Source organism: Ichthyophthirius multifiliis (assembly GCF_000220395.1).
Source record: "Ichthyophthirius multifiliis unplaced genomic scaffold scaff_1120509251103, whole genome shotgun sequence".
NCBI classification, from domain to species: Eukaryota; Ciliophora; class Oligohymenophorea; order Hymenostomatida; genus Ichthyophthirius; species Ichthyophthirius multifiliis.
The window spans coordinates 894-15,818 of record NW_004086201.1 but is presented as its reverse complement, the minus strand read 5'-3'; the positions used below and the strand labels follow the sequence as shown (position 1 = coordinate 15,818).

At 17.3% G+C, this 14,925-nt stretch overlaps 3 protein-coding genes across 3 annotated transcripts, besides 29 other annotated features; 1 reads left to right on the top strand and 2 right to left on the bottom strand. All coding sequences in view use genetic code 6, as the record gives it.

Annotated features, from left to right (window-relative positions):
- Positions 1-15: 15 nt before the first annotated feature.
- Positions 16-55: a microsatellite.
- Positions 56-361: 306 nt separating this feature from the next.
- Positions 362-404: a microsatellite.
- Positions 405-1,254: 850 nt separating this feature from the next.
- Positions 1,255-1,357: a microsatellite.
- Positions 1,331-1,435: a microsatellite.
- On the bottom strand, positions 1,428-3,907 carry IMG5_141830 (hypothetical protein; the record flags this gene model as incomplete). The annotated part of the gene is made up of 2 exons (XM_004031301.1): positions 1,428-2,182; positions 2,737-3,907. The coding sequence occupies 2 exons, from the start codon at positions 3,905-3,907 to the stop codon at positions 1,428-1,430; spliced, it is 1,926 nt and encodes a 641-aa protein (XP_004031349.1).
- Positions 2,596-2,651: a microsatellite.
- A 327-nt stretch (positions 3,908-4,234) lies between the features above and the next one.
- Positions 4,235-4,284: a microsatellite.
- Positions 4,240-4,284: a microsatellite.
- A 207-nt stretch (positions 4,285-4,491) lies between these two features.
- Positions 4,492-4,534: a microsatellite.
- Positions 4,535-5,831: 1,297 nt separating this feature from the next.
- Positions 5,832-5,910: a microsatellite.
- Positions 5,911-5,982: 72 nt separating this feature from the next.
- Positions 5,983-6,023: a microsatellite.
- A 96-nt stretch (positions 6,024-6,119) lies between these two features.
- Positions 6,120-6,166: a microsatellite.
- A 129-nt stretch (positions 6,167-6,295) lies between these two features.
- Positions 6,296-6,342: a microsatellite.
- Positions 6,343-7,436: 1,094 nt separating this feature from the next.
- Positions 7,437-7,474: a microsatellite.
- Positions 7,475-7,628: 154 nt separating this feature from the next.
- Positions 7,629-7,680: a microsatellite.
- Positions 7,681-7,866: 186 nt separating this feature from the next.
- Positions 7,867-7,907: a microsatellite.
- Positions 7,869-7,902: a microsatellite.
- A 1,026-nt stretch (positions 7,908-8,933) lies between the features above and the next one.
- Positions 8,934-9,007: a microsatellite.
- Positions 8,974-9,019: a microsatellite.
- A 273-nt stretch (positions 9,020-9,292) lies between these two features.
- On the top strand, positions 9,293-10,705 carry IMG5_141820 (ornithine aminotransferase, putative; the record flags this gene model as incomplete). Its single annotated transcript, XM_004031300.1, has 2 exons — positions 9,293-9,947; positions 10,116-10,705. The coding sequence occupies 2 exons, from the start codon at positions 9,293-9,295 to the stop codon at positions 10,703-10,705; spliced, it is 1,245 nt and encodes a 414-aa protein (XP_004031348.1).
- Positions 9,960-10,080: a microsatellite.
- Positions 10,051-10,109: a microsatellite.
- Positions 10,706-10,884: 179 nt separating the features above from the next.
- On the bottom strand, positions 10,885-14,332 carry IMG5_141810 (hypothetical protein; the record flags this gene model as incomplete). Its single annotated transcript, XM_004031299.1, has 9 exons — positions 10,885-10,910; positions 10,957-11,102; positions 11,201-11,433; positions 11,478-11,630; positions 11,741-11,841; positions 11,893-12,397; positions 12,517-13,854; positions 13,949-14,074; positions 14,126-14,332. The coding sequence occupies 9 exons, from the start codon at positions 14,330-14,332 to the stop codon at positions 10,885-10,887; spliced, it is 2,835 nt and encodes a 944-aa protein (XP_004031347.1).
- Positions 11,123-11,204: a microsatellite.
- Positions 11,632-11,727: a microsatellite.
- Positions 11,661-11,739: a microsatellite.
- Positions 12,425-12,501: a microsatellite.
- Positions 12,443-12,509: a microsatellite.
- Positions 13,864-13,910: a microsatellite.
- Positions 13,876-13,931: a microsatellite.
- Positions 14,333-14,560: 228 nt separating the features above from the next.
- Positions 14,561-14,636: a microsatellite.
- Positions 14,571-14,640: a microsatellite.
- Between the last annotated feature and the right edge of the window lie 285 nt (positions 14,641-14,925).

Here is a 14,925-nt window from a genome sequence, read left to right as displayed (position 1 = left end):
GTTTAAAAAAAAAAAAATTAAATATTTATAATTTAATTTAATATTTATAATTTAAATAATTTTTAAATTTCATTTTCTGCTTTATCTTTATTTTTGAAATTCATAAAAACCTTATATAAATAAAAAAAAAAATTAAATATTGAATATAAAAAAATAATAAAAATTTACTGAATTATTAATTATTTTTTATAGTGTTTAAAGCATTTATATGATTCTAATAAAAATTAGAGTTTTTAATATATACAACTCTAGTATTTTTTTAAAAAACAATTTAACTTTGTGATCTTTATTTTTGGTCTATATTAAATACATCATTATAATCTTTAAATTTAATTCTTTTTTAAGATTTCTTTAAAAAAAAATATGTATAATATATATAAATATATATATATTTATATATATATTTAAATTAATAATATATACATATAACGATTGATTAGGTGATGTTAAATTTGATTATTTTTTTAGAATTGTTTTTTTATTTGTTTAATTTTATGTATTTTTTTTAGATTCTATAATAACAATATTTTCTTTGATTTCTTTTTATTAAAATTAATTTAAATTATTTTTATTTTCTTATTTTAAAATTTTATTCTGATTTTTTTAATTATCCTTATTTTATATTTAATTTTTAAAATAATTTATTTAATTTTTATTTTCTTATTCATTTTTTTTATATTCAAAATTATTTTCTTTTTCTTTCTTGTATTTATGAATACTTTTTATATAATTTAAAACATTTTAATATTATTGATTCTTTAATAGTTGATTAAATGTTAAATTATCTTGATTTTATACATCACTTAATTTAAATTTTGGTGTATTTTAATCATTTTACATTAAAAAATTTTAAAACTAGCTTTTTTTTTCATCAAATTTAAAATAAGTATCACATTTTTTATAGTTTAATTATGAAAAACTAGAATCTGTAGTTTAATTATCTTAATTAAATGTATTATTAATTGAGTTATCATTTTTTATTATATTTTTGCATATTCCTCTTATTTTCTTAAATTATTTGGGTTAAGGTTATACACTTGAAAACGTTTGTTTTTATTATTATAAATATTATTGGAAATTAAATTAGTTTCGCATTTTTATTTTTTTTGAATAATTACTTTATTGGGTGTGTTTTTAAATTTATTAATTTTAAATTAATTTAAATAATAATATATTTTTAACGTAAAAAATTGTATATAATACATATATTAAATAAAAGAAAATAATATTAAGATAAAAATATGAATACAAAAAATATATATATATTTATATATAATATATAAATATATATATATATAAATATATATAATACAATATATACTTAAACATAAATTTATATATATATCTATATAAATATTTAATAATTAATAAATATAAAATATAAATTATATATTAATAAAACATTTATATAAATATTATAAAATATATCAATAATAAATACTTTAACATCCTGAATAAAATGGTGCATAACCTAAAGGTTCTTCCGCCTATTAAATACAAATATTCCTAAAAAACTATTCATGAGTTTAAATAGAGTACCTTTCATCATCATCATTAGTTGCGTAATAAAGCTCGAAAGCTAAATTAGCCCAAATAGACTATACTATATCACTTTTGAATTAAAAAAAATTACACTAAACGCTTTTAAAAGAACTTCTAGAAATTGATATTTACTAGTTTTCAGTATTAAAATTTAAAGTCCATAAAACTTCTACATCATTTTCTATTGATTTTTTCCATTATTTTTCTTATGGAATCCCTATATAAGCTTTTTCATCGTTTTCTTTAATATTATTTATAATTTCATCGTTTGGAATACCTAAATTTGAACCTAAATAGGCATACGAATCATATGAAATTTTCAGGGAAAACCTCAAAGAAGTTTATATGATGTAAAATAGCTTCTTTTTTTTCTAAAAAAAAGGGTATTTTTGTAATAAAAAGTCACTTTTAGTAAATATTTTGTATATATGTGCTTAATCGAGTTTTTTAGGGTTAAAAGATGTGTCATTGAGGATTAAAAAATAGAGAATTTTTAGTACTTTTTGAATATTTTCTTTGCTTTTTGTTGGAGGAGATTCGGCTTGAGGACGAATTTTTTAAGGCTTTATTTGATTTAGCTCATTTTCGATGTCTTCGAGGAAATTATTCATTTCTTAATCGATTTTTTTTGTATTTTTTTCTGGATTTTAGGTTTTTAAGGATTTTTTTTCTATATTTAATATATTTAATTGTCTATTATTTTTATTTAATAGGTTCGAAGGTTGATTTGGGGTTTAACTTTAATTTTTAATGTCTTATATTATTATATTATCAATAAAGTCTTCTATTTCTTCGTTTTATTTTGGTAGTTGTTTATTTTAAGTTTATATATGGATAAAATTTAAAGGTATTTCCTGATTTTTAGTTTCGGTTTATTTAGGCTCTTAAGGTATTATTTTTTATGTTTCTAAAGGAGGTTTTTTAAAAAAAGGGTTGTTTTCTTTAGGAATTTTAAAGGTATTATTTTTTGGATTTTTTTAAGGTATTTTTTATTATTAAGATTTATTCGAAAAATCATTTAATATATCATCAAAATTATTTTATATTGGTTAATTATTATTTTAGTTTATTTATTATTATTATATATTTGTTTCTTTATTTTATTTATTTCCAAAGAAATCTTCTATATCTTCTTACATATTAAATTTTGGTAGTTAATTTTTTATTTTTTTTCCGGTTTTTTTTCATATGCACCTTCCTCATTTAAAAAGCTTTTAAATTTTTTATAATTTTGTTTGTATTTTTCCTCTTTTTTACCCTCTTAAAAAACATTAAAAAATCCTATTTTTTCGCAAAATTCTATAGGCAAAAATCCTTCCTTTGGAAAATCTTTTTTTAATAAAATTTCTTAAAATTCATTTAAAAATTCATCCAATTAAAAAAACTCATTTTCTTCGAAAAAAACATGTATAAAATAAACCAAAACTTTAACTAAAATTTCCGAAAAACCTTTAATAAAATCCTCATCGGTTATTATTCCTGTAAACTGCAGTTAATTTTCATCATACATATTAATATTCTATTATCCAAAAGGTAAAGCCGCCCCTAAAAAATCCTTAAAAAAACACTTTTTTTATATAAAAGTCTCTTCTATTATTCTATCAATTTAGTTACACTCTATAGAATGACAACTTGTCATTTCTTAAGATTCTAGTCCTTTAAATTAGACTATAGTATAGTTATTTCCACATTCTAGTATTTATATTATTCCTATATATTTTTCAAATCTAAGGAGGTAAAAATCACCTACTTTTAAGAAGCTTTTTTTCAATAGGAAATTCCCGAGAATTTTTTATAGGTTTTTCGAAAATTTCTCATATATAAAAGCTTCGTTGGTTTACCTGTTGGAACTGCTTATTCTTTCCCAAAATCTTTTCGGGCGAGGGAATCCACAAAAATAAACGGGCAGACCAAATACAGGCAAAAAAGGTACATCTAGCATACTAGAAAGTGCCAAAGAAATCATGTTTAAAGGAAAAAAAAGAGTCATTTATAAAAAATTAAATAATTAAAGTCTTTATATTCTCTGTTTTTTCGAAGAATTCATTTTTAATAAAGAATAAACCCAAATTAATATTCTGGAACAAAAATTTAGTGAAAAAATACATATTAATTATATCAAAGGACTGTAAAAAATAATATCAGAAAAATCTTAAAAAACTCCAATTTATTTTAAAATATAAGTAATACTTATTATTAACCCAGAAAAAAAAGGAGAAGTAAATATCTATTTGAAAAGCCTAAAAAATAGTAAACTCTCGAGTAAAACATATGAGTATTTTTCATATTTATACTAGTCTTTATATTATAATATTGTACAACAAATACAGGCTATATATACAGATTAATTTAACAAAAGACACATTTTATTTACATAAGGTCTAACATTTAATATTCTTTAGAAAAAATAGCCTTTTTAGAATTCATTTAGGGTAAAATAGGATATAAATAATACTAAAGATATTATATATAGGTTTTTTTCAAAATCTTTGGATATAAATAAAGGAATTATAATAGATAAAGTCAATAGAATTAAATTTGTATTTATAAATAAAATTATATAAGATTTAGAATTAAATAATATATTTTTTTTTTATCATTTTTCTAAAAAAATAAATCCCCTAAATAATTAAAACTTAATAAATAAGCAAAAACACTACATAAAACTATATTTAATTTGAAGTAAGAAATCTAAAAATATAAATATATATATATATATATATATAAATATATATATATATACTATTTTTACATTATTTTCTTATATTAAAGATATAATACATATAGAAAAAACTTAAATTATAGTCTATATAATGAGCCTATAATCATTACTTGAAGTCTCGCAATTTCCTAAAAGTATAAAATTTATTTTTTCTAGACAATAAATTAAGAAAATAAAAGGATTTCCTAAAAGTCCAAAAGTCCATATAAAAATTAATAAAGGAATTAAAATTTAAAAAATAATATATGGAAATTCTACAAAATAAGATATTAAAAGAATGATAAATAAATGTTAACTTCTCATATTATTATTCGAATAATAACCGAAATCAGTATTATTATTAGTTAAAGAACTTACTTCAGGTGTATTGTCAGTAATTATTGTAAAAAAAGACACCAGATATGTAAAAAAAGTTATTATTTTTACAATTAAAGATTCTTCTCTATATATAAATTAACTTCCTAGAAAACTTAATGCTGGCATCATAAAAATGCTATATAAGAAATTTTAAATAGATTTTTTTTTTATAAAAAACTCCTTTTGTTTTAATATATAAGGCATTATTTATAAAATTAAATTTAAACTTCCATTTATAATAATTGGAATCATATATGATAGTGTTTATTCTTATATTAATTATCCACATAAAAATACAATAAGTGGAAATACTGTATATATTATTAATTGTATTATATGCTGTGTGTATGATATTTATATATTTAAATCGTCATTAGATATATTATAACCGCCTAATAATGTTCGCGTGAAAATATATTTAAAGTATTTTGCTTTATCTTCGTTTAATATAGGAGCTGCTCTAAGGTTTATATCAGTCATTTTATATAATTTTTCTAATTTTTTTTTTTTGAATATTTTTATTATTTTTTTAAAAAAATAACTCTGAATATTTATATATATTTATTAATCTATTTGATATATGAAATAATATATTTTTTTTATTTTTTGATAAAATGATATAATAATAAACAAAAAAGGAATTATAAATTATATATATAAAATATTTGGTTTTTTTATTTGTATTGATAGAATGATATTTTAATATTATTACTTAAATATGTGTACCAATATAATTTATTATTATTATATTATTTTATTAAGTTAATCTATTATAAATTATCAAAATACAATAATAATCTAATAATATATAAATATGTGTAAAATAAAATAAAAAATTTAATTAAAAATTTTTAGTTTTTATTCAAATTATAAATAAAAAAAATCTATTTATTATAATATGATATAAATAATTTATTAAAAATCTATTTTATTATAATAAAAAATATATATTAATAATATAATATGTATTTATATTCATGCTAAATTCATTTTATATATTTTTAAAACATTAATTTTTTTAAATCATATTGATATATATCTTAGAAATTTTTTTTAAAAAAAGAAAATATTAAGTTTTTAAAAGTTAAAAAATAAACCATACAAAATAAAAATTTTATTTATTAATTTAAATATTAAAAATAAATAAATTATATAATACGATAATAAATGATATAAAAGAAATATAAAATTATAAATGAAAAAATTTAAATATATATATATATATATTTAGATATATATATTTTATTTTATTTTTATTTTATTTTTATAATTTATATTTATATTTATATATATTATATATACAACATTTATATATTACAATATAATAATCTCAATTTTTAATTAATTATAATTACTTAATATTTATTTTACAGTTTTTTTTATTTTAATTATTTTTATTTTATTAAAATGAGAAATTTTTATTTACATCTGAATTTTGTATCTATATATGTAATTTATTTAAATTATAGTTTTTAATACTATTGTTTTCTAATTGTTATTATTATTATTTTAATTAATTTTATTTTTATATAATTAAATTTTATTAATCATATTCATATTTCTAATCTAAATTTATCCTTTCATATTATTCATATATGTGCTACCCGTCATTTAAAAGTGCTTTTTTTTCCTTTATTAGTTTATTTTATCCTTATACCTTTATTTTAATTAAATTATATATATATATATATATATATATATATATATAAATATTTATATATTTAAAATATTACTTTTAAATAATTTTAAAGTATTTTTTCTGGTTAATTTTTTTATTGGAATTTTTTATATAATTCTTTTGAGTAATCCATTTTACTATTACATCTATTTCTCTCATAAGAATTTTTTTTTTTATATAATTATTCAAATTTTTATAAGCTATTATTTACTCTTAATTGTTCTTCCCAACAAAAAGATTCTAATAGTTATTATTATTATTATTTAATTCTTTCTTTCATTTATTCTTTTTCTATTTTTTATCTATATTTAATGCCACTTTTATAAAAAAGACTTTAAAACTAATTATTATTATATTCGTTTTCATTTAATATAGAAATTGACTAATTTTATTCATTTTTTTCCTATTTTATTTTTACTCTTTTTTATTCTAATTTTTATCCGATTTTATTCCATAAGTTTTAGTATTTTTCAAATTATAAAAGAGCATTTTCTTGCTTATTTTTATCATTTTCTTATTTTTTTTCTAAAAAATTCTCTATTTCATTTAACAGTTATTTTTTAGTTAATTTTTATATATATTTTTCCTTATTTTCATTTATTATAGGTCTCTTATATATAGAATTTCGAGTTTCTCGACTTATTCGTTGAATGCTTTTAACAAAATAACTCTCATTTAAATTTCTATTACCATTTTATGCTTAATCTAAGTACCATTTTACCTTTCCGACTATTGAATGGGGTATTATGCACCCTTTTTCATCATATTTGGGTCCTATTCCATCTAATTGGACTAATTTTGCATTATAATAACTTTGTTTTCGAGTACTTGGTGGCCTGTTTTCGAATATATTGCTTATTTGAGCACTATTTTAAGGTATAGAGAGTGAATAACTAGGGCCTCGTATAATTGTATTTGTTTATTGATTTTTAATTAAATTACTAAATATTGATTTTTAATTATTATTTTCAAAATATTAATGAATATTTAACTTTTCTAGAAGTTATTTATTATGAGTTTACTTAAAAGCAGATTTAATATGTACGGGTGTACTTGATAAATTTTTAACTTTATGTATAACATAATTTGGTTAGGAAAATAAATTCGATTTTTTTCTAATTCTTATTGGAGAGGAATTTATTGGTGTATTTATTATTATAGGTGTAATATTATTAGTGTTTAATTGTTGAAAACTATTAGTAAATGTTTAGTTTATGAGTTAAGTGGTAAACATATATATATATGTTTATTAATATATATATATATAAAGTTTATTTTTATTTTATTTATTAAAATTTTATTGTTTTTTTTTTTTAATAGTAGATTTAAATATATATAAATATATATATAAATATTTATATAAATATATATATATATATATTTATGCTTAATAAATATATAATTTTTTTTATATTTTTCTTTTTTTATTATATAATAATATAAAAATGTGTTTACATTTTTTTAAAAATTTATATATATATCATAAAAATTAATTGTTTTAGTTTATATTTTTTTACAATATAGTAGAAAAAAATTAATTATTTGATTATAAATTAGTTTTAAAATATATTTTTTTTATTTTTATTTTTTTTTATTTTTTTTTGTTTAAAATAAAGGAAAAAATATTAAAATTTAAATTCTTTTCATTATTATAAATAAAAATATTAATCAAATAAATTATTTTTAAAATATAATATTAAAAATAATATACTAATATTTAATATTTTTTAAAGTTACTTGGCTATTTAAATATTAAGAAGGAGTATATTTATATCTTATTATTAAAAAAATATAATAAAAAACTTCAACAAAAAACTATATATTTAAATAATTTTTATTTCCGGAGTATTTTCTTTTTTTGTTTTATAAATAAATATGTAAATATATATTAGATAAACTAATTATATACTTATAATATAAAGATTTGTATCTTCAAGTAATAATTCTTTTTAAAAATTATTAGTTAAATTCGAAATTAATTATAAAGAAGAGGACGGGAGGATAGTGTTTAATAAAAAAAAATATAATAATAAAAATTAATATTGAGATGAAATATATATTTAATGATAAATAATAATAATAGAATAAAAAAGTAAAATTACTTTAATATTTATGAAAATATAGGAAATAATTTATTAATTATGTAAGATTTTTAAGCAAAAGAAAAATAATATTATAAAAATATAATTATATTTATATAAAAATATATAATATGTGATTATAATGCCATTATTTAAAGTTTTAGTACTTTAATATATATAATATAATCCATTTGAAAATAAAAATATAGAGATATAGATTTTAAAAATCAAAAAGTTAAATATATATTTCATATATTATAATTTATTAATAAATACATAGATAGTGATAAATAAATATTAAGTTTAAATTTAAAAATAAAAGATTATCAATTTTTTATCATTTTAAACATACTAAAATGTTTTTTAACATATGATAAAATTAAAAAAAAAAATTATTTTAATTTCGCAAATGCAATAAACACTCACATTTATTTGATTGATGGGAAAGCTTTAAGGTTTTTAAAATTTTTAAATATAAAATAAATTATATATAATTTTTTTAGAGTGTATTAGATATAATGATAAATTAATATAAGGAAAAAGAAAATAAATAATATAAATAAATATATCTATAAATATATATAATATATATATATATATATATATAAATATATTTTATATATATATTTTATTTTATTTATTCACTTTTTTTTAACTGAAAACTCTTTTTTTTATTTTTATATATATATTATATTTATAAATAAATTTTACAATAAAACATATTTCAATTTAATTATATACATTTATTTAAATTAAATTTTAAATATAAATAAAAATTTAATACTATCTAGAAAATTCTCTTATAATAATTATTTTCCCTATAAGAATTAATCATAAAAAATAAGTTAAATAAATAAATTATAATAATAAATTTAATTCATCATTAAAATCTGATAAACATTCTCTTTTAAAATGCTTACAAAAATTATAAAAAAACAATTTTCTTTATCCTAACATTTTATATAACTTGAAAAATAATACGGTTGTAATAATTACAGTCCCATTCCTGTAGTAATTGATCGCGGCTAAGGTATACATGTCTATGACTGTGAAGGAAAATAATATATGGACTTTTTAGCTGCTTATTCAGCAGTAAATTAAGGCCATTGTCACCCCAAAATATTAAAAACTTTCATTGAATAGGCCTAGAAAGTGACATTGACCTCCAGAGCTTATTACAATTCGAATTTGGGAGAATGCCAAGAATTTCTATCAAATACTTTTGGATATGAGAAAGTACTTTTGATGAATTCGGGTTGCGAAGCCGGTGAATCTGCTATAAAATTTGCTAGAAGATGGGCATATACGATAAAAGGAGTCCCCGAAAATAAAGCAAAAGTGATTTTTGCAAACGGAAATTTCTGGGGAAGGTCAATTGCAGCCTGCGGATCATCAGACGATCCTTCAAGATACAGATAATTTGGACCTTTTGGAGGTTTAGGTTTTGAATTAATAGATTTTAATAATACTGAGCAATTAGAACAGAAATTTATTGAAGATAAGAACATTGCTGCTTTTTTTGTTGAACACATATAAGGAGAAAGAGGAGTTATATTACCTTAAGATGGTAAAAATGAAAATATATATATAAATATATAAAAAAATAATAATAAATAATATATATAAATATATATAATAATATATATATATATATATATATATATATTATATATATTTTTTATATTTATATATATTTATATTTATTTTTTATATTTATTTTTATTCTTTTTGTTAGGATATTTCAAAAAAGTTAGAGAATTATGTGATAAATATAATGTTTTGTTAATTATAGATGAAATATAAACTGGATTGGGGAGAACTGGAAAATTATTATCACATCAATGGGATAATATTAGACCAGATATTGTTTTATTGGCTAAGGCACTCACTGGCGGATTTTATCCGGTTTCGGCAGTTCTTACAGATAATGAGGTTATGGATTAAATTAATCCAGGAGAACATGGAAGCACTTATGGAGGAAATCCTTTAGGTGCTAAAATCGCTATTACGGCAGTTAAAGCTATTTTAGAAGAAAAAATGGTAGAAAATTCATTAGAAATGGGAAAAATATTCTTATAGGGATTAAAAAACATCAAAAAACCGTTTATTAAAGAAAGTAGGGGGAGAGGACTATTTTGTGCTTTGGAATTTCATGAAGATGAAAAATAAACTGCTTAGAAATTTTGCTATAAACTTAAAAATAATGGACTTTTGGCTAAACCAACTCACGAAACTACTATTAGATTCTCACCACCGTTAGTTATTAATAGATAGTAAGTCGATTAGGCTTTAGAAATTATTAAAACAAGTTTAGATTAAATGTGAAAAGGCAATTATTTGTTTTTAAAAAAATATTTTATATAACTATATATATATATATATATATTTTATATTTAAATGTTTTTGTTTTTGTTTTTTTTTTGTGAACTTTCTTACAAATTTTATGAATATTATTTTTAATAAAAAAAAAAAAAAACATTATAAAATTTTATATTAAATTTATTTCATTAACTAAAAATATTAGACTTTACTATAATTAAATAAAATAAATAAATATAAATAAACAAAATAGATACTTGAATTTTAAGAATGAACAGATCCAATAGATTATTAAGAATTAATATCTATAGAAGAAGGCGCTTTAGAGGGTAAAGTGAGTTTTTTTTCTTTTAAAACTTAATCAATTAGTACACTTATTTCAGGAATGTCCTATGATAAAGTACTTTTAATTAATGAAATAAAATATATTAAATAAATATATATATATATATATATATATATATATATATATATATATATATATATTTATATATATTATACTATAAGCTAGATAATAATGTTTTTGTTTTATTAACTTCTATTTCATATTTAAGTTATTTTATATAAGGATTGTTTTTATTATCAATATTTATTTTTTTCTATTAAATTTTTAAAATGGATCTATTGTACCCCTATTCTGCTCTTTGTATTTTATATTATTAATTGTCAATATCTTTCATATATTTATCAATTATTTATTGAGTTTATTATTATCTTTAATTTAAAAGTTATGTCTAAATATAAGTTAAATTATATATTTTATATAATTTTTTATTACTTTATTATAATATTCTAATAGTCTTCTTTTATCTAATTCATATTCTTTTTATAGTTTTTATAATATATCTCTTTTTTTAAATAAGTTTTATGAAGCAGCTCTACATTATTCTTCTAAACCTTCTAAATATTGTTTATCTTCTATAGTTATTCCCTATAATAAATTTAATTAAATATATAAAAAATATATATTTAAATATATATATATATATATATATATATATATATATATATATATATATATATATATATATATATATATACTTTATTGAGAAAGCTATCTCTATATTTTGAATTTCTATTTTTTAAATGACTTAAAGTATTTTCTAAAGCTATTAATTCCTTTTCACTTTTTAAAATATTGGCTTTTTTTATAAAATAAAAAATATGTATAAAATATATATATATATATATACCATTTAGTTCATCTCCTTTTCTTTGTAATTCTTCTCTTTCTTAAGCTGCTTTAATAACATAATAGGCTTGTGAATGTTCATGAACATTATCAACTTATCCATTAGACCCTTTATTTTTTTAAACTAAAGATTCGTATTTAATTTTCAAGTTTTTAACTTTATTTTTTCTTTCTGCTAATTCAACTGCTATTTTATGTCTTTCGTCTTCAGAAGATTTGTGTTCAGTCATTAGGACATCTTTATGTACTTAAATTTCTTTTTCTCTTTCCTACATACTCATCTCTATTTAATAAACTGTATTTTCTAAGTCAAAAACTTTGGAAGCAGCTCCATTTAGGTATTCTTGTATTTTTTTTATTTCAAGTTTCATTGTGTCGTGTTAAACGAGAATTTCTTCTTTATTTCTTATCACTTTATTTAAGTCTTAGTAAGTCATATCATTTTCTAGTATTAATTCTTCAATTAAACTTGAAAATTTCTAATTTTCTGATACTATTAATTCTAACTGTAATTAAAAAAATTAAATAATAATTATATATATAGATAGATATATATATTTAAATATAAATATATATATATATATATATATTTATATATTTAAATATATATTTTATATAAAGTTACTTTTTTTTTAACTTGTCTTATTTCATCATCTAATTTTTTTAATGATTCATTTAATTCTATGTTATCTTTTTAAACTTTATTGAATATTTTTTCGGCTTATTCTATTTCATTTTCCAAGTCTTTTTTTTCTTCTAAAGTTCTTTCTCCTTTAGCTCTTGCGACTTTTCTTTCCATTAATTAAATTTAATACTCAACATTATAAAGTAACTCTTGCTATCTTTAAAACTCCTAGTTTAGTTTCTATATATGTGATTATAGATTTCTACAAGCTGCAATATTTCCTTATATTTCTCCATAAGAATTAGCTTCTTATTCTCTTAATTTAAATAAATCCTAAGTATTTTTAAACAGTATATCTTTTTAGGATTTAATTTCCCTTTCGATTTCATTTCTTTCTTTTTCGAATTGTTTATATTTTTATTCTGCCAAATTTTTATTTTATTCATAAATTTAAGCTATTTATTATTCATTTATGATTTTAACTTGATTATTTTAGTATTTTTTTTAAGCAATTGTGAGTCTTTATTTTTTAGCCAAAAGTTCCTGGTTTAAAACTGAAATTCTGTTTTTTTTATTTTATAGATTAGAGGCAAAATCACTAACTTGATTTTTAAGAATTTCAACTTCAGCTTTTTTATTGATTAAAATTTCATTGATATTCTTATTTTCTTGAATTTATTAAATATTCTGTCTTTAAATAAACTCATTAGCCATTTAAATCTTTTTATTATTGTCTATTTCTTCTTTAAGGATCTTTTTTTTTTCTTCTAAACCATCTTTATTTTACTTTATTTCTATTTTTGTTCTAGCGAAATTCTCACCTTCTTATCTTATTTAAATGTCTCTTTTTGATATAATCTCAGTTACCTCTTGCCATTGTAAAAATAACTTATGTCTATCATTGTGTTGCTTTTTAAATTCTTCAGCAGTTTTATCTAACTCTATCTATGTAGCCTATGTTTCTGTTATTTCATTTTCTAATTCTTACTATTTTAAACCTAGACCTTAAGTAAGTTTTTCAATAGCCAAATTTAGTTCTTTGGTCTTCACCTCGTCAGCCCTTTTGTATTTTTCTAAAGTTAAATTATCTTCCTCTTTTTAACGAGCAGCAAGAGCCCATTATTCTAATTCTTCTTAATTCCAGTTCATCTCAAGTTTAAATTGGTCTAATTTCTCGTTACCTCTAAATATCTAATTTTAAAAGTCGTTTAATTTTTCTTATTATTCAATTGTGCGCTTTTCAAGGATTACCATTTCGCTTTAAATACGACCGATTTGTCTTTCTGTTATTTATTTAATATGATCTTCAGTTTCTATTTCTTTATTTTTAGTATCTATCTAGATTGTTATAAATATAAATATATATATATATATATATATATATATATTTATATCATTTTTATATATTTTTATATTTATAATTTTTTTTTACTAATGCTTTTGTATTTAAAAGTTCGTATTAAACATTTTTCAAATGCTCTTTTAAAACTTTAGTTCTTTCTGATTTTTCTTCAAACTTATTTTATATGTCTTTAATTAAATTTCTTTTTTTGATTATCTATTTTTAATATTTTATTTTTAATAATTATAAATATAAATTTATTTATACTATTTCATTTAGTCTTTTATTTTATTCATTTGCATATTCTGGAAAATCGTCATCTTTTTCTATTTCATATTCATCTTCTAAATTTTATTAATTATTGTATTAATAGTTTATTTATTCTTCTTCTTCAACTCGATCAATTTAGTTTTAATGTTATTAATTATTAATTTCATAAAATTAATTGGAATATAAATCTTGATTTTCACTCATTTATTTTATACTTGAATATTTAATCGTTGTATATATATATATAAATATAAAATATTTTTAATATTTTTTATTATGTATTCTACGAAAAATAACTTATTGTAATATTAGAATATAGTTTTATTAATAATAAATAAAATTATTATTAAATAATTTTATTTAATATAATAAATTTTTTTATATCAAATTATAATTATATTAAAGTAATTAATGCTTATTAATTAAATATTAATATATTCAAATATATATATATATATATATATATATATATATTTATATATATATATATATTTATATATTTATATATTATACTCATAAAATATTTTATTTTATTTTTCTTTTAATTATAAAATAAATACAAATATAATTTTTAATATTACAAAATTCATAATTTTATTTCTATATCAAGCCATTTATCATCTTCATCATTATAATCATTTCTTTATTAAATTTATATAATATATAAATTATTTTATAATTTTAATTTTACGTGCTTTGTTATATTTCATTTTCTTCAATAAAATTTTATTAAGAATCAAATTATTTGTTTATTTTATTATTATTTTTATATTATTATTTATTAAGAATATATTGTT